The 22358-nt window shown below is 42.0% G+C and overlaps 2 protein-coding genes across 3 annotated transcripts in view; one reads left to right on the forward strand and one right to left on the reverse strand.

Moving 5' to 3' along the window:
* Nucleotides 1-9842, forward strand: part of SLC7A6OS (solute carrier family 7 member 6 opposite strand) — a 46071-nt gene extending 36229 nt beyond the window's left edge. The window contains exon 5 of the mRNA XM_088471896.1: nucleotides 9490-9842. Within this exon, the coding sequence (XP_088328022.1) occupies nucleotides 9490-9599 (110 nt within the window). The 3' untranslated portion in view covers nucleotides 9600-9842. The remainder of the gene's footprint in view (nucleotides 1-9489) is intronic.
* A 6316-nt stretch (nucleotides 9843-16158) lies between these two features.
* Nucleotides 16159-22358, reverse strand: part of SLC7A6 (solute carrier family 7 member 6) — a 38751-nt gene continuing 32551 nt past the window's right edge. For both annotated transcript variants that reach the window (XM_088471897.1, XM_088471898.1), the window contains exons 8-10: nucleotides 20651-20800; nucleotides 18791-18974; nucleotides 16159-17422 (exon numbers count right to left, since the gene is read on the reverse strand). In XM_088471897.1, coding sequence (XP_088328023.1) covers nucleotides 17325-17422; nucleotides 18791-18974; nucleotides 20651-20800 — 432 coding nt within the window. In that variant the 3' untranslated portion in view covers nucleotides 16159-17324. The remainder of the gene's footprint in view (nucleotides 17423-18790; nucleotides 18975-20650; nucleotides 20801-22358) is intronic.

Genomic DNA, 22358 nt, shown 5'->3' on the forward strand with positions numbered 1-22358 from the left:
GACGGCCTGGCTCTTGAGACTTCCATCCTAAAAACCAAAGGGGTTTCCAGTTCGGGTATTCAGATGATGCTTAGGGCAAAGAAGCCTGCTTCTGCCAGCATCTATTACAGAGTTTGGCATTCCTTTTGGTCAATGGTGTTCTCACAAGAAATATGATCCTAAGGTATTCAGAATTTCCAGGGTTCTGGCTTTTCTGCAAGCAGGATTAGACATTGGTCTCCACCTGGCTACGTTAAGAGTGCTGGTATCAGTCTGGTTCCAGAAGAAGATTGCTTCAATACCAGATGTTAGAATTTTTTTCCAAGAAGTTCTGCGTGTTCAGCCTCCTTTTTGTTCCACCAGTAGCACCGTGGGATTTGGCTTTGGTTCTTAAGGGATTACAAGTATCTCTATTTGAACCTTTAGACTCTGTAAATTTGAAGTGGTTGGCAGCAAAGACAATTTTTCTTCTTGCTATCTCATCTGCTCGCAGAGTGTCTGATTTGGCAGCGCTGTCTTGTCGTTCCCCATTTTTGATTTTTTTTTCACCAGGTTAAAGCTGTTCTTCGTACAAGGGAGTGTTACCTTCCTAAGATAGTGTCCCGTTTTCATGCAAATGAAGAAATTGTAGTTTCTGCTTTTCAGGCTCCAGATCTTTCTGTAGGTGAAGCCTCCCTGGATGTAGTTCGTGCTCTCCGTATTTGTGTGCAGCGTACAAATTCTGTTAGTAAATCAGATTTTTTTTTGTATAATATATGGTTTTCACAAACGAGGATGGCCAGCTAGTAAACACTCGGGCGAGATGGCTACATATGACTATCTCCCAGGTGTATACACAGGCTGATCTTCCTGTCCCAAGCAGAGTGACAGCACATTCTACTCTGTCTGTAGGGACATCGTGGGCATTCAGTTGTGGTGCCTCTGTTGAACAATTATGTAAGGCTGCCACGTGGTCTTCTTAGGTTCTATGCCTTTGATACTTTTGCCTCTCAGGATGCTTCCTTTGGGCGACGAGTTCTCCTTTCTGGTCAGGAATGTCCCCAACCCTAGGGGAACTGCTGTAGGACATCCCTATGGACCCCGAAGAAGAAAATTAGAATTATGGTAGACAACTCCTTTTTCTTTGTCCATAGGGTACACAGGGCACCGACCCTGACGCACCTAGTTTCATTGGGTTATTTTTTTTCGGTCATGCATTCCCACATCTTTTGTAAGAGTGTTTCTGGTGTACGATTTTGTTCTTCCTTCTCATTCCTTCTCCTGCCTTTAGGCTTGCTAACTAAACTGAAGTCCTATGGCTAGGGGAGGGGTATATATGGAGGAGGACCCGGGGCATTCTGGGAGCCAAAGTTTTTAACGGTTTGGTGCCTGGTCTTCCAACCATAAAATCCCCATGGTATCCCTATGGACCTCGAAGAAAAGGAGTTATCTAGGTAAGTCTACCATAACTCTAATTTTCTCTTCACAGTTTTCCACCAGGACAGCGGGAGCCGATGCGATTCCGGCAAGATAGTCATTAGATTTAAAGTTGCAATTAGTTTAGCTTTAAATCTAGTGACTATCTCGCTGTAATCGCATCAGTTCCTGCAGATCTGGGGCTATTATATATGGCCCTTTGTCTTTCTAGCGTCCATTTCTGATTTAACATGAGGATAGGCCTGTTCTCCATGTTTAAACAATCTGTTCGTTAAGGTGGTTTCTAAGTTTCACTTATATCAGGACATTTTGACTGTAGCACTAGACAGTATTTGGTCTACAGAGGAAGAGTGATCTCTTTACTCTTCAGTCATTCGTTCATTGAGGATTTGTTTCATAAAGACAGTAGTTTAGAAAAACTGATCTTCTGGTCCTCTATGGTGCCTACAAAAGAGGTCAATCACCATATGGATAGATATATACAGTACTGTGCAAAAGTTTTAGGCAGGTGTGGAAAAAATGCTGCAAAGAAAGAATGCTTTCAAAAATAGAAGTGGTTTTAATAATTTCATTTTTATCAATTAACAACATGCACAGTGTAAGAACAGAAGATAAATCTAAATCAAACCAATATTTGGTGTGACCACCCTTTGCCTTCAAAAGCATCAATTCTTCTAGGTTGCACTCGGCAGGGAGATTGTTCCAAACATCTTGGAGAACTAACGACAGATCTTCTGTGAATGTAGGCTTGCTCATCTCCTTCTGTCTCCATGTAATCCCAGACAGACTCGATGTTAAGATCAGGGCTATGTGGGGGGGCCCTATCATCACTTCCAGGACTCCTTGTTCTATTTGTTTTTGTGTATGTATAGTGAACTAGCTGATATACCCAGTTTCACCCTGGCAGACCTTAGATATTTTAATTTCCTTCATACCATCTTAATTTATATGCTTAGTTTATTTTTATGCTTCTGGTGTAAAGGGTCGTGCTAGTATCAAGATTAAGTGCAGTAAACCTCAAAGACCAAATCAAACAGTTGCCCAGCCGCCACCAGTTTGCATAAACCACCATAAGCAAAGGGTTTGGGAAATGTAGACAAGGTACTCAGCGGAGCTGCTGCAGTTTCCCCCTTTCTGTCATCAGACATGATGGAGAACTCCTCCCAGTTGTCCACCACGTGCCTCACAATTAGTTCTCGCAACTCCCTCGCCATTGGCTGAGTGTCATACAGGAGATTGCTCGGAACAGGCAGGCTGTCTCCTGTGATGGGGACATTGGTGAGAGGCACCATCTCCCCTTTAACATTCAAAAACTCAATTGCCATGTTAGAGAAAATGAAAAAAACAAAAACATTGTTCCCGCTAGACTGCGGGCAAGGAGTCGCACTTCCGAAATGGGGGGTGATTGACTGGGCAGGTGTCATTGTGGCACGCCCACAATTCGTCACACTTGTGGCCGTACCAAGTACTTAAGGAGGTGCTGGGCTTCCCTTCCCCCAAGCTCTCACCACACGGCATCTTTGTAACCGGCGGTGATCGGTCACCGCAACTTTTCCCACCCACAGGACACTGTGGCCCGTGGGTGTGGAAGGCACAGGCCAGGCAGTTTATAGTGGTGGCGCCACTAAAAGGTCAGGACGCATTTTGCCCCTTTTAAAATTGGGCAGGGTGCGGCACCCCACTAGAACAGCCTAGCAGGGCCACTGCAAATACAAACCAAATTAAGTATCCAAATGGAAAACAAACGTTCAGTACGTGGTGGCTGCAGAGGTGGAGCTGCAGCGCAGTCCAATATTCAAATAGGGGATGCCGCCAAACATCACTGGCAGTTGGTGTGGCTCCCATATTTGGATATTGTACTGCGCTGCATCCCCACCTCTGAAGCCGCCACTCAACCAACACATTGAACTTAGGGCCTGCTTCAGACTTGGGAATAGAGTGAGATATCTCTCTCTCAACTGATCATCTTGGTGAAACCATGCTGCACTGCAGGTGGGACAGATTTAAAATGTGCAGAGAGATTTAGATTTGGGAGGGAGGTGTCCAAACTGACATCTAAATTGTAGAGTAATAATAAAGCTGTGCAGTATTTGTGAGCTACATGCAAAAGCAGCCAGTATTTACCCTACATGCAAAAAAAAATATGTATTTACATCCCTTGCATTGCAACATGGTTTGTCCAGGTACAAAGTGAAGTGATTTCTCTCTCTCTATTCCCAACTCTGAATCAGGCCCTTAGTCCCGTAGCACTTAGGACATGTTGCTTTGTCACCCAATCACCTCAGTCGAGCGGAAACAGTTTACCACTTTTTACCACCTTAAGGGGTTGAATTTCGCCAAATCCCTGCTAAGTGGCTGCTTACGTCATGGAAGGAATATTCTCAGGGGTTTGGGCAGAGCGTTGATGAGTCAGTCAGGACATTGCACAGGGGGAAGAACCATTTTAGCTCTTTTCACCCCATAGGTGTCAAATTTTTAAAAATCCCTGCTTAGTGTGTGCCTATAGGGCCCCCATACACTGAGATTCACAGTTGGTAAGATCAGTTATACAATTTATGAAATTCTTCATAAGATGTGGTCAAATGGTGTACGATTGATCATAGGATAAGAAGCATAGAAGTGTATCACATCATACATGATCAGTTAAGATCTCTCTGCAAAACCATCTGATCTGCGATCCAACTAGACGACGGCGGGGACGCGCATCGGGGTCGCAGAAGACTCAAAATGCATCTATTTTCAAACTATTGGTCCGTCCAACCTGTAGAAACTGCCAAAATAGTGTTAAAAATCGTCCAGTGTATGGCCACCTTAAGTCATGGAAGGTATGTCTGAATATTGGAATAAGCACTTGTACTGATTACACTTGTACACTAGGTGGAAGCCTAGCTATTTTAAACACAAAGGGCTAATCAGTACATATTTGATCATCCTCAAATTACTGAGGTTTTTTTTGTTTTGTCCCAGCAGTAGATGGGGAGGGGGGGGGCCGCATTATGACACCCCCCCACACCTTGCATTCTACAGCAAGGTGAGGGGGCGGAGCATCTTATGGCACTGCAGGGGGGGGGGGCGGCGGGCGGCAGCACATTATGCTGCCCATTAAAATATTTTTTGGGTGGGGGGTTGGTGTATTTACAATTTTAAAAAAATTTTTTTAACACATATATATGTGTGTGTGTGTGTGTGTGTGTGTGTGTGTTTCAATTGACTTTTAAAAATAATTTTTATTTTTTTTTAGTTTAAAATTTTATTTCTGTGCAGCTTTGATGACAAAAAATGTCAGCTAAGTGGTTAATGTTGCTGCCACATACTTTCATTAAGCTTCCAGAAAGCGTTACAAACTCTGTGCCAGCATACTCTTTTACCCATATGCAAAGCATGCGTTGTGCATGCCCCGAAACTGCAGGTGTTACAACTTGCTTTGTGACTCTACCCCCTGCAGCAATAGGAGCACATTATTCCTACTCCAATTTTGGCATAGATTTTTTTTTTTTTTTTTTTTATCTCAAATCTTTTAGAAGACAACTGTATTATTACAATATAATTACTATATGCCTCCAGGATAGCTCTGAATAAGACTGACTTCATGTGCGCATTAGTGTAAAATCACTTGTAGCCCAACTAGTAATATGCTGACCATATACTGTGAGATTCGACCAGGAACACTGACATTGCCATACACTGTCAGATAATTTGTCTCCGTGTATATGGCGAGTGTATTCGCTGTCAGATCTCAGTAGCAATTATCACATCTTTAGGGTATGTTAAAAAAATGTCATGCCTGATAGATCAGTAATTGCTGCTTGGTCCCAGCCATACACTACAGTTATCCGCCCGATCAGACAATATTCAGCTGATTGGACCGATAATTGCTCAGTGTGTGGCCAGAAAAAAAACTCAGTGCTTGTGTATTACAGTTAGTTTATTTCTCTTAGCAGCAACTGTAATGAGGATTGCTGGACCCCACGGACTAGATATGGATGCAAAAATCGGCTGTGCTTAAAGAGAACAATATGAAACTATTACAAAAACATACATTTATTTATTAATGGGGGGCCATCATCTGGCAAAGCCTCGGGTCCAAAACTAGTGTCACTGGATCCAAAAGTATGGAGCCGGTAACATTTTGTAAAAGTATATGCACAGAGAACCAGGTTGTCGCCCTGCAGAGCTGTTCCAGATAGGCACCATGTGGAACCACCCAAGACACCCCTACTGCACGTGTAGAATGAGTCTGGAGGGAGGCTGGCACTGGTCTTTTGGAAGACAGATCTTCCGATAGAATAGCAGTGTTTAATAAGAGGCCTAAGAAAACCATCCTCTGGTATGTATGAGGCTGCTGGATTTTGGATAATTCAATATCCAGCCATTAGTGTCCTCCACCACGTGAAGACGTCCAATTACGGAATGATCATGATTCCTTTGCGCCTCAGAAAGGAAAACATTGAGAAAACACTGGGGGCTGTGGACAGACAGACCCGTATGGCAAGGCCTGAAACAAAGTGAAATGTCCCAGCCGTGAAGCGGAGCAATTGATGATGGCTCTACCAAATGGGAATATGAACATAGGTGTTCTTTATGTCTAGGGATGCCAGGATTTCCCCTCCCTCCATCTTCAAATGTACCAGAGAGATAGAGATGGCTCTAGGCTTGGGATGTAGAAGGAATAAAGGGAGGTTAGACGACGCTGAAAGAAAACAGACAAAGCTGAGACCTGCACCTTAAGAGAACCCAACCAAAGCCCAGCTCCAATCGGAAGCCCAGCCTGCACACCTCTTCGTAGAAGGCGGCAAGGTAATTGGGAAGTGGAGGAACCGCGCAACTCATATCAGGACACATAAGATTTCCAAATTCTATTGTAATGGACCAAAGTGAGCGGCTTATGAGCCCAAAGCATGGTAGGAATCACCTTTCTCTGTATGCCCCTACTTCTTAAACAGACTGTTTCAACAGCCACACCGTCAAATGAAGACGACTTAAGTCGGAGTGAACGAAAGGGCCCTGTTGCAGATCTGATCGAAGCGGAAGAGGCCAAGGGTCGTCCGCCAAGAGGGACAGAAGATCCGAGTACCAAGCTTGGCGAGGCCAATCCGGTGCCACCAGGATGGCAGTGACCGATTCGCGCTTGAGCACCCGTGGAATCAGGGGGACAATGGAAACAGGTACACCAGATCGTATTGCCAGGGCAGAGACAGAGCGTCCGCTCCTACTGCTTTGGGATCCCTCGTCCTGGAGCAATACAGGGGTTAATTGGTGATTGTTCCTGGAGGCCATGAGATCTGTGGTACTCCCCAGCGGAAAACCAGACATCGGGACGAAGAGTCCATTCTCCCGGATGAAGATCCTGCCTGTTGAGAGAGTCCGCTTCCCAGTCGTCCACTCCCGGATTGAAGATTGCTGAGATGGCCGGGGCGTTCCTTTCTGCCCAATTTAAGATGTCTTGCCTCTCGCATGGCCATGCGGCTGCGAGTTCCCCCTTGGCGATTGATGTATGCCACAGCTGTGGCGTTGACCGACTGGACACGGACCGGTGTCTCCCCTAATAGAGGAGCCGCTGCAAGCAGAGCGTAATAGACTGCTTTCAGTTCTAGGACATACATTGGCAAGAGAGACTCCTGGCGCATCCAGCGTTCCTGGAATTGGTTGATTAAAGTCACCACTCCCCAACCGCGGAGGCTGGCATCTGTGTTCTGTAGAATCCAGTCCCAAATGCCGAATCAACCTCCTGCCAACAGGTGATCCATCCAGAGCCACCAAAGCAGGAAAATCTGAGATATCGGAGACAAGGTCACCAGATGATGCATCTGCAGATGAGATCCAGACCATTGGGATAGAAGGTCCAACTGGAACCCTGGAGTGAAACCTGCCGAACTGTATGTCCTCGAAAGACGCCACCATCTTTCCTAGGAGCCTGATGCAAAGGTGGACCGAAACCCGTTTGGGCTTGAGGACTAAACGTACCAATTCCTGGATAGCCCTAGCCTTGTCCAGAGGAAGGGAGGTTCGCAGTAACTGTGTTCAGAATCATCCCCAGAAACTGAAGCCTTTGAGATCAAATAAAATAGTGTAAATTAAATCCAATAGGGCTGGAGCCAGCCCCCACAGTGCTCTGCCTTATCTCGGGCACAATTTAAAAACTGGGGCTGATAGGGCATAGAGGGGGAGGAGCCAGTCACATCTTCAGAATTTTTTAAAGTCCCAGGCACTTATCGACCCACGTCTATACCCCATTGTCGTAGCTCCAGTGGATGAAAGCGAAAATTAGAGATTACTATAAACTTCTCTTGCAGGGCAAATCACTTAGAGCATAGGGCGCACACAGAATATATCTATAACATATTACAGGTGAATGTCACAGCAGGGATAGTGCAGGAATAGGTCAATAAGAAAATGTTTGAAAACAATGTGACAAAGGGATAACACTGTCTAAAACTGACACTGCTAAAATATCCGCAGCCTGTAAAACTCACACACATAGCCTACAGTTAGCTATAATAAAGGCCCCTAAACTCAGACGCTAGCTAGAGTGTCTCAGATTGCTGTAGTTATATCATTTCAAAACCTGAGATGTTGTGCAGCCACCAAGGATTGAAGGGGTAGTCATTTCCTCCTGCAATGCAGTGCTGGAAAGAAATTGGGAACTACTGCCTTCTCCTTTCCATTTTCTATGTTTCAATTGGGATCTATTACTTTAGATTAAATATTATTGTATATTAACTTTTCATATGGTCTTTTGGTATTTATATTGCTTAGCGCAATTCCCACTTTTTTTTTCACACTGGTTTATTTACACCTAGGTGACTACTAGGTTTTGTATGGCTGCAGCAAGTGGTATATTTTTATATATTTTATTTTTTTATCTATTTCTGAATTTAATATAATTTTATTTTCTAATTTGTCATCTGGGGTGACACTTGACAGTGCCTTTTCTCTGTATATAGTTATTTGCCTTCTCCTTTCCAGCCTGCCTCTGCTGATGAGAACTTTTAACAAATTTCTACCTAGAAAATGTGCCTAATTCCAGGGCACTAAAAAATAAAAATCTGAGGTCCAATGGAGGTGGGAGGAGGTCAGTTATTTTAGTTAACCTTTTAGTGCCTACTTCTGTACCAGCACCTCTAACCCACAGTCTGCAGTGTCCCCCAGATTGGATGGCTGAGGAATAGGATTGAAATGTTTTATAAATACAGTTATGCAGTGATATATTCAATAAAGTACCAGCTATGAAATAATCAAATCAGTGCAAAGCACTTTACCTGCTAGTGATGACTGTGGTATGCAGTTGTGTCAACCTTCACAATGTCTACTATGTAAAGGTCAACACATGAACTTAAGGTTAGGGTGCAACTAGATTTAGGCCAAAAAGGCAGTCATTATTTTGTCAACATGTTATACTACACCCAACCTTGTTGTATCCTTAAATTGCCTTTGTGTGATGAATACAAAGTAATTATTCTGTCGAAACACCTGAATTTATATTATTTGTTTTATACCTATGATGATATATAGCTTTGTGTTGTAATACAGAATATCAGTCAGTCTATTTGATCCCTGTCAGTCCTACCATCTAATTAGTATATAATCTGTACACGTGCCCAGCATGTTTGTGTGCTCCCTGGGCTGTGGAACATTGTGAGCTACACAGTTGTGTCCTTAGCAGAATTCATGTTTGAACAAAGGATTTCAGTGTCTTTAGCCTCTCCTGCAAATGTTCCTTCTCCACCCTTTTATCAGCTCAGCAAGAAAACCAGCTTGGAACCCTGGAGAATCATTGACAGCTAGGTTTGTCAGCATTCCCAGCATATTTACACAATGAAGTATTATTACTACGTTTAATCAGGGCCGACATAACACCTCTATGTTGTGATACATGGCAGTGCATACCATATTTAACAAAAAAAAAACAGTGGAGGTTACTCAGGGTGTCCGTGAGACCTTGGTCTGTATTGAGTACTAATTAAAGTAACAGAAAAGTAAACTCAAGTTCTGTTTAGTTGTGGTACAGCACTAGTAAGAAAAGTCTTTAAAAAAAAATGTAAATGATGCGGTTAGGCTCCAGCAATTGTGTAACATCCGGTTGTATACTTACAGGTTACTACGAGGAGCAGGATGATGGAGGAGGAGATGATGGATGGAATGTTTACCATCAGACCAAAGTCAAGGAATTGGAGGATGAGGAGGATTCTGAGTATCAGTGGTAACCGTACTTTAGAGGGTATCTCTCTGCATCAATCTAAATATACATGTTCTGTTTTTAAGGACAAGATTATCCCTTTGAAGCTCTTAAAATAATTAAGCCCACCTGGGAACAATAAATAAGTTCTCCGCACCAAGTAAAAGTAAACTTTAATTGGTAGATTGCGTGGTGTAACACTTTCCTTGCTTTATAAAATATCTTTACAGCATCATTGTACAGTAGTCAGTAATAAAATTTTCTTGATTTATATGAACTGTCTTGATAACATTGGCTTATCTACAACATAAACAATTGAACAAAAGGTCAGCTTTTTATATACGTACTGTGTATACATACATACATACATACACAATGACACTAGCAAAGTTAAGAGTCAGATTGTGTGTGCAAACTTTAGCCGTGCCATCCAAGCTATTCCTTATGCTGTTGTAACAGAAATACAGTGCATATAACAATCTGGTGCTTACAAACCAAGGACAAAAACCAAGCGTTCTTGTAAAATAAGTTTGTGGTACATTAAGAACGGCGATAGAGGCCTGCTCTTTTTATTTTTAGCAAAACGCACATGGATTCCTTAAAATAAAGCTCTATACTTCAAAAAAAAAAAAACTCTCCACCATACTTTGCAATTTGTATACAGTTCCATAGGATTACTTCCTCCACCATGTTACACATATCCCCTCCCTCAGTTCCACTGTCCGTATAGTAATCTGTATGTACCTACCCCACCACTAAGAGTCAGTGTTGTAATTCTGTCTACACTGTACATTGGTTCTCAAGGTATACGTTTTAATATGCCGGCGGACAGGGTCCAGAAGAGGATCGGCATACCGACGTCCGCAACCCTACCCCCACCATCCAGAAGGTAGGAAGTCGGGTAAGTAAGATACTTAGCCTGGGGATGTTTAGGTTTAGACACCCCCCCCCCCCCCCCCCCTGGGGAGGGTGCAGGAACAGGGGGGGGGGGGTTAGGCACCACCAAGGAAAGGTTGGGGGGGGGGGGGGGGGGGGAAAGGGTTTAGGGATCCTGGGCTTCCGGTGTCTGATAGCATACCAATTCCGGTTCTCAACCCTCAAGTAGCCACAACAGGTCATATTTTGGGGAGTTTGGTTTGTGGAGCCAGGTGGGGTAAACATAGCTTAATTCCCCATGATTAAAGAAATCCACAAAACAGGACCTGTTGGTGGTAGTTGAGGATCCCTGGTCTACACATTAGTCAGTCAGGCTCCTCGCTATCATTCTGATCCAGTCTGCGGGCCGGATTCACATCCGATTTGTAATAGCGATTACGCACGCAGTTCAACTGCAATAGTATGCTCATCCATTGCGATTGCTATGCTGCCGCAGCACAACATAAGGACACCCACTTTACACACATCCGTAATGTTTAGCAAGACTGCGAAACCATCGCAGCTTCATGCACAATTGCACAAGGTCAGACCTTACTCATAAATTGCTAACTTCATCGCACAATCGAGTCCTCAAGCTGTGTAAGGCATCGCAGTGGATAATTTATACACATCCATGCAACAGTGTTCAAACGCACTGGCACGCCTGCGTTTCGCTGACCACCCACAAACTGCACTTCCTGTCAATCACTCTGCGATGGGTCTGCGCGCATACTGCAATGCATATGCAGTACACGTCAATTGGCTGTTTGCGTGCGTAATCGCTGTTGCGATCGGTAATGAATCAGGCCTTGAATCATTAGATCACTATAGACCTCCGTCTTTATGCACTTTTTTTTTTTTTTAGATTGTAGTGTTAGAAAATGCAGCTTCATTAAGTTTAAACTAGATTGTCACATGGCATAAATGTTTTCTTTCTTGAATTCCAGTCCCTGCCTGTTATGCAGTTTAGTTATTCTGCCTTTCATGTGATCACAAAACTGAGAGGTATGATAAAGGTTGAAATAGAATATTCCTGTTCTACCTGCCCGGTGACTTCAGTAGATAATTTATAAAAGTGGAGCATGTTCCACTGATACAAGCTTAAAAAAGAGAGGTTTGTGTTCAGAACGGCCCAGCGACCAATCACATTTTCCTCTAGTCTAATTCTACCGGGACTGTAGCTGAACGACAGACCGAACACTCCTGGGTAATTCCCTAAAGTAATCAAACAGGCAATGCAAATGTTTCTACACCATCAAGGCATATAGGATACATAAATAGTGCAGCTGCTCAGGTTGTATATAACTCCTGCTAATATCACGTGCATTAAAAAGAATTGGAAATATTCTCCTGTAACAGAAGTTGTGACATACTGCGGCTGACAATCTAATATGAAACAAACTTAGCATCACTTATGCCAGAGTAACTAATTGTTCTGACTCCAGGTTTAGGCATCCCGTGGCTCTCCAGCCAGTGTGAACAATGCCCTGTCCCACCACTGCAGTCACAAGGCTGCCTACTTTACTTGTGCTACACCCTATGTATAAATGGTTCTAGTTTTCTATAGACCGCAGGTTTTCAAACTCTGCCCTCAGGACCCCACACGGTGCCTGTTTTCCAGGTCTCCTCACAATCACAAGTGAAATAATTAGCTTCACCTGTGGATCTTTGAAAATGTGTCAGTGAGTAATGAATACACCTGTGCTCCTGCTGGGTGACCTGGAAAACGTGACCTGTGTGGGGTTCTGAGGACAGAGTTTGAGAACCACTGCTATAGACTTAGTCTGAATCCAGCCACTGACACTGTAACGTAGCATTTTGCATGCATAAATATTGGGACATTGACAGAATTTTCATATTTTGGCCTCTATTCACCACCACAATGGCTTTGAAATGAAACAAACAAGATGTGCTTTAACTGCAGACTTTCAGATTTAATTTGAGGGTAATTACATCCAAATCAGGTGAACGGTGTAGGAAGTACAATGGTATCTATATGTGCCTCCCACTTTTTAAGGGGCCAAAAGTAATGGGACTATCAACTCAAAAGCTATTTCATGGACAGGTGTGGGCTATTCCCTCGTTATTTCATTATCAGTTAAGCAGGTAAAAGGTCTGGAGTTGATTTTAGGTGTGACATTTGCATTTGGAATCAGTTGCTGTCGACTCTCAATTTGAGATTCAAAGAGCTGTCACTATCAGTGAAGCAAGCCATCATTAGGCTGAAAAATCAAAACAAACCCATCAGAGAGATAGCAAAAACATTAGGTGTGGCCAAATCAACTGTTTGGAACATCCTTAAACTGAAAGAACGCACCGGAGAGCTCAGCAACACCAAAAGACCCGGAAGACCACGGAAAACAACTGTGGTGGATGACAGAAGAATTATTTCCCTGGTGAAGAAAAACCCCTTCACAACAGTTGGCCAAATCAAGAACACTCTCCAGGAGGTAGGTGTATATGTGTCAATTACAGTTCTGGAACAACATCCTATGGACAGATGAGACAAAGATCAACTTGTACCAGAGTGATGAGAAGAGAAGAGTATGGAGAAGGAAAGGAACTGCTCATGATCCAAAACATACCACCTCATCAGTGAAGCATGGTGGTGGTAGTGTCATGGCGTGGGCATGTATGGCTGCCAAGGGAACTGGTTCCCTTGTATTTATTGATGATGTGACTGCTGACAAAAGCAGCAGAATGAATTCTGAAGTGCTTTGGGCAATATTATATGCTCATATTCAATGCTTCAGAACTCATTGGACGGCGCTTCACAGTGCAGATGGACAATGACCCGAAGCATACTGCAAAAGCAACCAAAGAGTTTTTTAAGGCTAAAAAGTGGAATGTTATGCAATGGCCAGGTCAAACCCCTGACCTGAATCCGATTGAGCATGCATTTCACTTGATGAAGACAAAACTGAAGGGAAAATGCCCCAAGAACAAGCAGGAACTGAAGACATTTGCAGTAGAGGCCTGGCAGAGCATCACCAGGGATGAAACCCAGCGTCTGGTGATGTCTATGCGTTCCAGACTTCAGGCTGTAATTTCCTGCAAAGGATTTGCAACAAAGTATTAAAAAGTGAAAGTTAGATTTAGGATTGTTTAGTTTGTCCCATTACTTTTGGCCCCTTAAAAAGTGGGAGGCACATATAGAAACCGTTGTAATTCCTACACCGTTCATCTGATTTGGATGTAATTACCCTCAAATTAAATCTGAAAGTCTGCAGTTAAAGCACATCTTGTTTGTTTCATTTCAAAGCCATTGTGGTGGTGAATAGAGGCCAAAATATGAAAATTCTGTCAATGTCCCAATATTTATGCACCTGACTGTATGACCGCAGTTACAGACTGAACATAGGCATGCAGCATATAATTTTATCATCCGCATAAAATGCTTGTGCGTCCTATTCACATCACTTTGCCCATAAGACGCATATGAAGGTAAAAACTCGCACAACTGCGTGACTAGAAGGCCTGTCTAACACGTAAGGAAGTAAGATGTGTGTGGACACGGCTGTGGATTCCCCTGTTCTAACTTTCATCTCAAACAAGTTGTAGCATGTTTGGATTATTTTTTTTTTTTTTTTTTAAGTTGGGGAGTGTTTCTGAAGCTTTACACACACACACAGGCTTGTTCACATACCTACTAGTGTTTGGCATTAATGTGTGCACAGTTGGCCAGCCACTAGTAAAGTGGATTGGAAAATGCAGCTAACTCCTCCCATCCACGTATTATTAGACCACTGAACCTAAAATACAATTGTTTTATTCAATATATCAGTGGTTCGCAAAGTCGGTCCTCAGAACCCCACACAGTATACGTTTTCCAGGTCACCAAGCAGGTGCACAGGTGTATTCATTACTCACTGACACATTTTAAAAGATCCACAGGTGAAGCTAATTATTTCACTTGTGATTCTGAGTAGACCTGGAAAACATGCACTGTTTGGGGTCCTGAGGACCGAGTTTGAGAACCTGTGCAAAGGAGTTTCAAGAGCAAGCTGCAAATACATTGATCATTTTGTGAGGGTAGATATTTTCCTACACACAGCAGCCTTCCTGTGAGAAATACCATTAAAGTTTAATGCTGTCTGCATCTATTAGTCAAATATAATTATTGTTAATTTATCAAGCACCACCGTACTAATATTATATAGTGAATGCTCAATCATTCACGTCTGTCCTGCACCAGTAGTGGAGCTTACAGTCTAAATTCACAAATCCACAGGTCCATTTTGGCAGTCAACCTTCGGAACTGTAGGTAGGAGACCCACACAAACAGGCAGGCAACATGTAAAGTCCTCAAGGGTCATTGCATGGTAACTCATGTTACAAAGTGACATAGCAAATCATTAGCAATTCCTGTATACAGTTTTTTTTTAAAGCATGACCTCATTTTCTCAGTAAATAAAATTAATATTACAAATTCCTTTTGCGGTTGATAGCCATGCATATACTTGCTGTGTCACTATGTAACGTGAGTTACCATGGAATGACCTTCAACAATACATCACCACCAAAGAATTGTTCATTTTACCTCGCACCACCATAGAAGTGCACAGGACAATTAGTGATACCAGCTGCTGTGCACAGCTGCAAATCACTCCAGAATGTATAATGTTCTGGTTAGCCCAGCGCAGTCAGGTAGCAATGTTATCCATTGTGCCATCATGCTGCCCAAAAACAAGAATAAATTGTACAGCAATGTCAATCTCATCTTCTGTCAGGATATTTGTAAACCTTGTTTGTAGCGCTTCTGGACAAGGCCATTTAGGGGCTTATCCAATTGGCCGCAAGGTTTTGCCTGCAAAATATTACGCGGATTTTGCACCCAATTTTGGATCACTGCGGGTATGCGCGCTCACAATACCCGTTGTATCCAACTGGGAAAAATGGTTCCTGGGTTTTTTGTGGGAAAAATCCAGCAAGAGGGGAATTTTTTTTTTTTTTTTTAAGGGGTAGTGTTGTGTAGTGTGTGAGCGGAGTGAGGGTGCAGGGTTAGGTGTAGTACCTGTTATGTGCACGGCCGGTTTATGGAAGCTGTCTACAACACTGAAGAGACGGAGGAGAAGGACAGCGCTGCACAAGGTGAGTAATTAAGGACTAATTAAGCTAATTGGAAACTTCCAATTGCGTAATTAGTCATTAGTATCAAAAGGTGTCCAGAGCAGATGCAAACAATTTTAAAATATAGATTTTAGGAAAAATTTGACCTCCTGTGGAGGCACTAAAAAATAAACAACTTGGGCACTCAAAAACTAAAATCAAAACCCTGCCCCTAATTGGATACAAAAAAATCTCAGACCTGCTGAAAAACCCTGCCTCTAATTGGATACAAAAAATCTCACACCTGCTGAAATACCCTGCCTCTAATTGGATACAAAAAATCTCAGACCTGCTGAAAAACCCTGCCTCTAATTGGATACAAAAAATCTCACACCTGCTGAAATACCCTGCCTCTAATTGGATACAAAAAATCTCACACCTGCTGAAAATACCCTGCAGATGTGAGATTGTTTTGTAAACTTGCACCTAATTGGACAACGTCCATTATGCTAGAATCTTTCTATGCATGTACCCTTTAGCTTGTGTTTAGAATATAACAAAGCAGAGATAATTGTGCATGCATGAACAAACCCTTACCCCTTTCAGCTAAGTAAAGAAAATAATTTCACAAATTCAACTTTATTATTATCATCAACATATGATGTAGGTCCTGCACAATGTTGTCCTGAACTTTCTGAATGAAAAATATTGCACATGAGAAACAGCACATGAAATAAAACATTACCAAAGCAACGGAGATGAGAATTTATACAGAAACCAAGAATAGGATGAACACTTAAATGTTCTTCTCACTGCAAAATGCTACTCTACATAATTGTATTTGTCATATCTTACAATACTTATAGAAGCCTGTCACTAATTGCATCTCATATCCACACAGTGCAGGCAGCCATTTTGTCACCTAATATGATGAGACGGCAGCTTATCAATTTACTGGAAACCAGTGACATCAATGAGGCCTTTTGTGAATATTAGTACAAAATGGCCAAGGATCATTGGGTCCACTTTGCAGATAAATAAAAAATATAGTATACTGGATTTAGGCACATCGCTTTTTGATACACACAACCAAGGTACTGCTCCTTAATCTGTGGTTCCTGGAGTGTATTTTATTTTTATAGGCACTTTACATCCAACTACTACTTAAATCATAGAATGCAACAAACCCAAGTATTTTTGAAAATGTACTAATAATAGCTTCACTAAGAAAACTAAAAAAACAAAAAGAGCTACAACTATGGAGTGCAAGAAAAACAAGATTTAGTCAAGTACCTGTCTTTCTCACCACACCCCCAGGTGATGGGAATTTTGAGGATGAAAACCAGTTTAAGTCGGCATCAGTACTTCATAAACAAACCTGGACATGCAAGAGTAACAGTACTTGTTATTGACTGAAGCTATCAATCCAGTCAGATAGATGCTAAGATTGTAGTAAAAAATAAAAACAAAATATATCTAGTCATAACCAGTCACAATTTCAAGCTTTGTTTCTTTCTAGGTAAATATTTGGAGGAGATCTTACACTATAATCAGTGTAAATTTCCTGATTATTTGGAACGTTGACATCTTTGGAGATGGCGCAGTACACTGACCATCTCTATTGCACTGGACCATCTATGTTTGGGCACAGCCTTTGTCCATTTCCGCTGTAGCTGGTCCACCTCTCTATGGTAACTGCAGAGAATACATTTTTTTTTTTTTCCTAGCACCTTCAAGAAATTTCCTCAAAATATCCACTTTTTGTTCTATAATATCCAGTTTATAGTGTTTATTTTAATTTTTCCACAACTTTTTTCTCATCGGTGGGATGATCCATCTCCGTCAAGACACAATTGAAGATCAACTGGGTCCACCTTGTGAGAAAAGCTAAAAGGGAGATGGGAGAAAAGTAGAGATTTACTGTTTTGCTAGTTTTATAAAGTCACTGCTGGTAATGTTCCTAGTCATTCACCCTTCCTCAAACTGAGCTTCGTTACACTGGCCCCTTTTTCCATTACCCTTCCGACACCATAGATGGTCTCATAGCTGTACGCCTGGCAGTTAAAATCTCATTTAATATAACACTCCACACTCAAGCGTTAACTGAGTAAAGAACATAGTACAAACAATACATTTTGTATAGAATTTTTTTTTTATCACCATCGTAGCCAAAGAAACAGTCTTGTGGGACCATCGTTAGTGATACCGTATAAGCAAGTTAACCTAGTCCCATGTATGTTTTAAATACAGTGTTGCCCCCACATTTACTGGTTTATATCACCAATACCTAAAGCTCAGAACACCAACCGCAGAATCCTGATAAAATTAGGTAAATTTGCTAGCCCTAACCCTAATACTTCCCGCGAGATTCTGGATTCCAACTGCGGTCAGGATTCCGGCACCGGTATTCCAACCATCTTGGATGCCAACTACATTCTTTTTTTGACATCACTTAACCGAAGTGCAGACAAAACTGTATAGATGTACAGTTGCACAACACATCTCTGCTATTCCAAAACTTTTAGGATTGAGATTAAATAAGTGGATAGGGGTCTGGTGGTACTGTAAACACATCAATCTGCTGTAAGCTATAGTACATGGCACAGTGAGCTTCTGGAAGATAACAGCAAATTGGATAAGGCAGGTGAACAGTATTCATGCCCGCAGAGAATACATGAGTTTAGGGAAAGGTGACTGATGATGTAGGGGTTCAGTATTTGCGTGTGAATTAGTAAAATGGCTATTTTAATAAGGCAACACTGACTTGGTGGATGAAATGATTGTGCATGCAGCTTACAGCCATGTTAAATACCATAGAAAGTGGGAATAGAATATGGTAAAATGAAATGTTTTCCATAACTTCTGTTACATTTGCTAGAGCACCGAAAAATACAACTGGTTTAGTGTGGGATGATAAGCAAGTGTCAGATGTCGCTTTTTACAGTCAAACGTGTGAAAAGCTGTTGTATTGGCCAAGTAGTAGACGTTTTGTCATCTAAACAAGTAATGCTCGGGTTTATTGTACAACTGTGGCAGTTCCATCTGTTATATGGATAGAAATAAAAGGTGGGCATACTACTGGAGTGTCTCCACCATCCTGCATATCAGCATGAAACACTTGAGATGCGATGAGCATTTGCCCATCTGTCACTTCAGACTAAAAGCTAATGTATAGTATAGATGCCTTCCGAGCAGTGGACATATCATACAGATAAGCAAGGGTTATTAAATCAGAGCAGATTTCTTCCTCCTTACCCAATAGTTTGCCAATGCAAGGTGGCCTTTTGGACTCTGGAAGATAGACTCCCATAAAGTAAATAGGGACACCAGAAAGAGCAATGCCGATTCCAATGAGAGAGTTCACAGTGTCGCTGTACAATGGGATGAAGACCAGGAACAATGTACACAGGCAAAACACAATGGGATAGAACAGGCTGAGCTGGAAATACAGGGAGAAAGAATGTCATTATGACCTAGAACAGACCACACGTAGTCACAGCCAAATAGGAGCACATACAATTCTAAATATGGCATTCTTTACATACAGCATGTTCAGTTCCAAAAATAACGCAATGGAAGAGGACTGTCAGGGAAATAACACGTCAGTAACCAGCGCAGTGAAGCGGTGAGAAATGATGGTGACAATCTTGACCACATTGGTGGTGAATGGACCCTCAAGGCCATCATTAGGAGTCAAGACGAGATCCCTAAATATGGTCAAACCGAAATACTTTCAAAATAAAGTCATTAGCTACTTACAATCATCACCTTCAAGTGACCCATTTATTGTTCCTATTACAACTTTTACTAAATGTATTACTTTTCCTTTATTTCTTCCTATTGTGCTTTTTACCCATGCATTTATATAATCCAGAGGAGTTGGTTATTTTAATTTGAACTGGATATGTGGACACAAAGCTCTCTGGACGCTATTGAATTGCATGAAGAGTACAGGAGAGCTCATTCATATCCCACGATGACAAATAATTTTGGTTAGAGATATAAAGACATGGCTAGAAAGCACAGACACGATCTAGATAGTAAAAATTAGGTCTTAGTAAAGTCATTTAACATACTCTAGGGTTAAGATGAAACCAATGAGAAATATATAATCAGTATTTCTTTTTTTCCATCAATAAATTTTTATTGAGAATAAAATAGAAAAAATGGGGTACAGAAAAAGGAGAAAGGGGCATAGGGGGTAAAAGAAATCACAATAACAATGAAAATTATAAGGTATGAACAGGACATCCATAAATATCTAACAATTACAATACAAAATATAGCAAATAGATTTACTAAACATCTGAATCTCCCGAGGGAGGTTCATTTAGATTGCAAGGGGAAGACGGGTCCAGAGGGCTAATTCTCGCAGAGGGGGCACCTCTACCATCAGTGACATATATATTCCATGGGTACCACTTTACAATAGGTGAAGATGGAGCCTTAGAGTAATTAGCATCCCTAGTCTCCATTTCGAAATGAAATTGACTTTTTGTAACAACTTTGGCAAATGGGAGGGGGGAAGGGGACTTCCAATGTTGGGCTATTGTAGCCCTAGCAGATATTAAAATATGACCAAGAATATAACTAGCAGGTTTGGGAATAGTGAGAGGGTACCAATGTAAAAGGGCTAAAATCAGTATTTCTTTGTAGTCTCACTTAGAAGTAGATATATTGGACAGACAGCAATGCTGTAATAATAGTCAGAGTTTAATTACTGCCTTATTACAGATTTGCTTCACTATCAGCTGTAGAATTTGTATAAATGCCAAAGGACAGCCTCCAGTAAGTGACCATTTATATCCCAGATATAAAAGTAAATCTGTGCTTAGCATACATGCACCTTGTCGTGGCTTTCTAAGTACTTTGTAGGTCTCACCTAATATGTAAATAAAAATGTTTAATAAGGATATATGCTAACCTGTACAGTAACATATAGTACCCAATACCTGTATAGTGATGATGCGGAAATAAATGTCCCATGTACAGTACACTGTATGTTTGGCTTAATTATCTTTAGTCAGTTCAGTAGGCAATGTGTGCCAGTTGTACCTGTGGTGTTGTGGTAATGCAATACTGACATGCTATACAGACACTACATGTTCCACCAACCTTCACGGGTCTCGGCCTGTCAGGCTCCTTCCAGCGGAGGTAAATCTGTCCCGCAATGGATAATCCAACAAAAAACCAGTAACTGAAGCTGTAATAATTTATGAGCTGGAAAACATCTTTCACAGACAAGTAGACAAGGGTAGCAGCGCACTGCAGGGGAGAACAGGAATAGTTAGTACATGTAGGAGTCACTACTACTGTCAGTATTAGAGTGCGATGTGATGAAGGGTCTGATTTAGTGGTGCACACTATTCATGCGCAGATCCGATGCCAGTTTAAGCATTCTTGTGCGGTAACATGCAAACCCTGAACCCCCACTTAGCATATCTGAGCAATGCTCAAGTCCGCTGGTGGATCTGCCCACGCAACCATCGATGTACCATCGGTCAGAACATGGTCTACTCAGGCAGCCCCTGGCTAGCGCAGATAATTCCTTCTACCTTTCTTCAAATATGGCTGCGGTGCTGCACAAGAGGACGCAGCGGTATGCCCAATCCTGCCGATATGACTGCTGTGCTGCACAAGAGGACGCAGCGGTATGCCCAATCCTGCCAACGAGGCACATTCTTTGTGCGACTACCTTAGATCACCTCCCAGTCTGCAACCATGAATTGCAGATGCCGTCTCTAATCATAGCGATGTATGCAACGGCGTATGCCATCACACACCTAGGTTCGCGCATGTGCAGTGAGGGTTAGCTAGACTCTTTGCGCACATGTGCAGTAGAAAAAGATTGCTCAAATCGCAAACATCGGCACTGCGCTCACCTCTGAAAAGAATCAACATTAACAAGCGAGCAGCCTTACTTAGACCGGTAACACATATAATTTCACAAAGAACCGATGGCATGAATGTGCCGAGCCATATCATCCATTAAGCAACGTACGGCCCGGATGGCACTAACAGGCCCAGATTTAAGTAACCAGTTTTAATGTGTGTGGAAGGAAGGGGACCCAGAGTTCTTTATCAGACTGTCTCATATCATATCTTGAAGCATATCAATTCACTAAAAACCACTTATACGGGATCAATTCTCTTCTATACCCCTTTCACACTGAAAATCCCGGGTAATTTACTTTTACCCAGTAATTTGCTAAACAACCCGGAGATTTTTCCCTGTGTGAAAGGGTCATCCCGGGACTAAATTCCCAGGTCTCCAACCCTGGTTTTTTGCTGGGTCGTAGACCCGGGGATTAAGTCCTGGGTTGACCCTTTCACACGGGGAAAAAACCTGGGTTTTTTAGCAAATTACCAGTTAAAAGTGACTTATCCGGGATTTTCATTTCCCTTTGTGAAAGGGGTGCCAGACAGAAAATGACAAAAAATCTGGCATGCAAAATGCTGGGTAAAAGCTGGGTTTTTTGACATTTTCTGTCTGAAAGTGGTATTAGTCAATGGACAGTCTGCATTCTTAGTGAGGTCACTTGCTCCTAGTAATTGGATAGGTTGCATGCTTAGTGTCGTCATTGGTCCCTAGTAAAATGGTAGGCTGCATGTACATGACTATTGAGCCCACAAAATGGATGCCTCCAGAAGTAGAGGAATCCAAGTTAGAAGTTAATTAAACTATTCATTATGGATTTTGATTTCCATATGACAGAGATAGAAATTAATGCAGACATGAGGAGACTAGCTACTAGCTTCAGCTGACAAGAGTATATGTATAAACTTTGAAGTGATCAGCCACAGCTAGCGTTGAATGCAGATT

This window comes from Taudactylus pleione, unplaced genomic scaffold (assembly GCF_031769625.1).
Source record: "Taudactylus pleione unplaced genomic scaffold, aTauple2 ptg000117l, whole genome shotgun sequence".
NCBI lineage: Eukaryota > Metazoa > Chordata > Amphibia > Anura > Myobatrachidae > Taudactylus > Taudactylus pleione.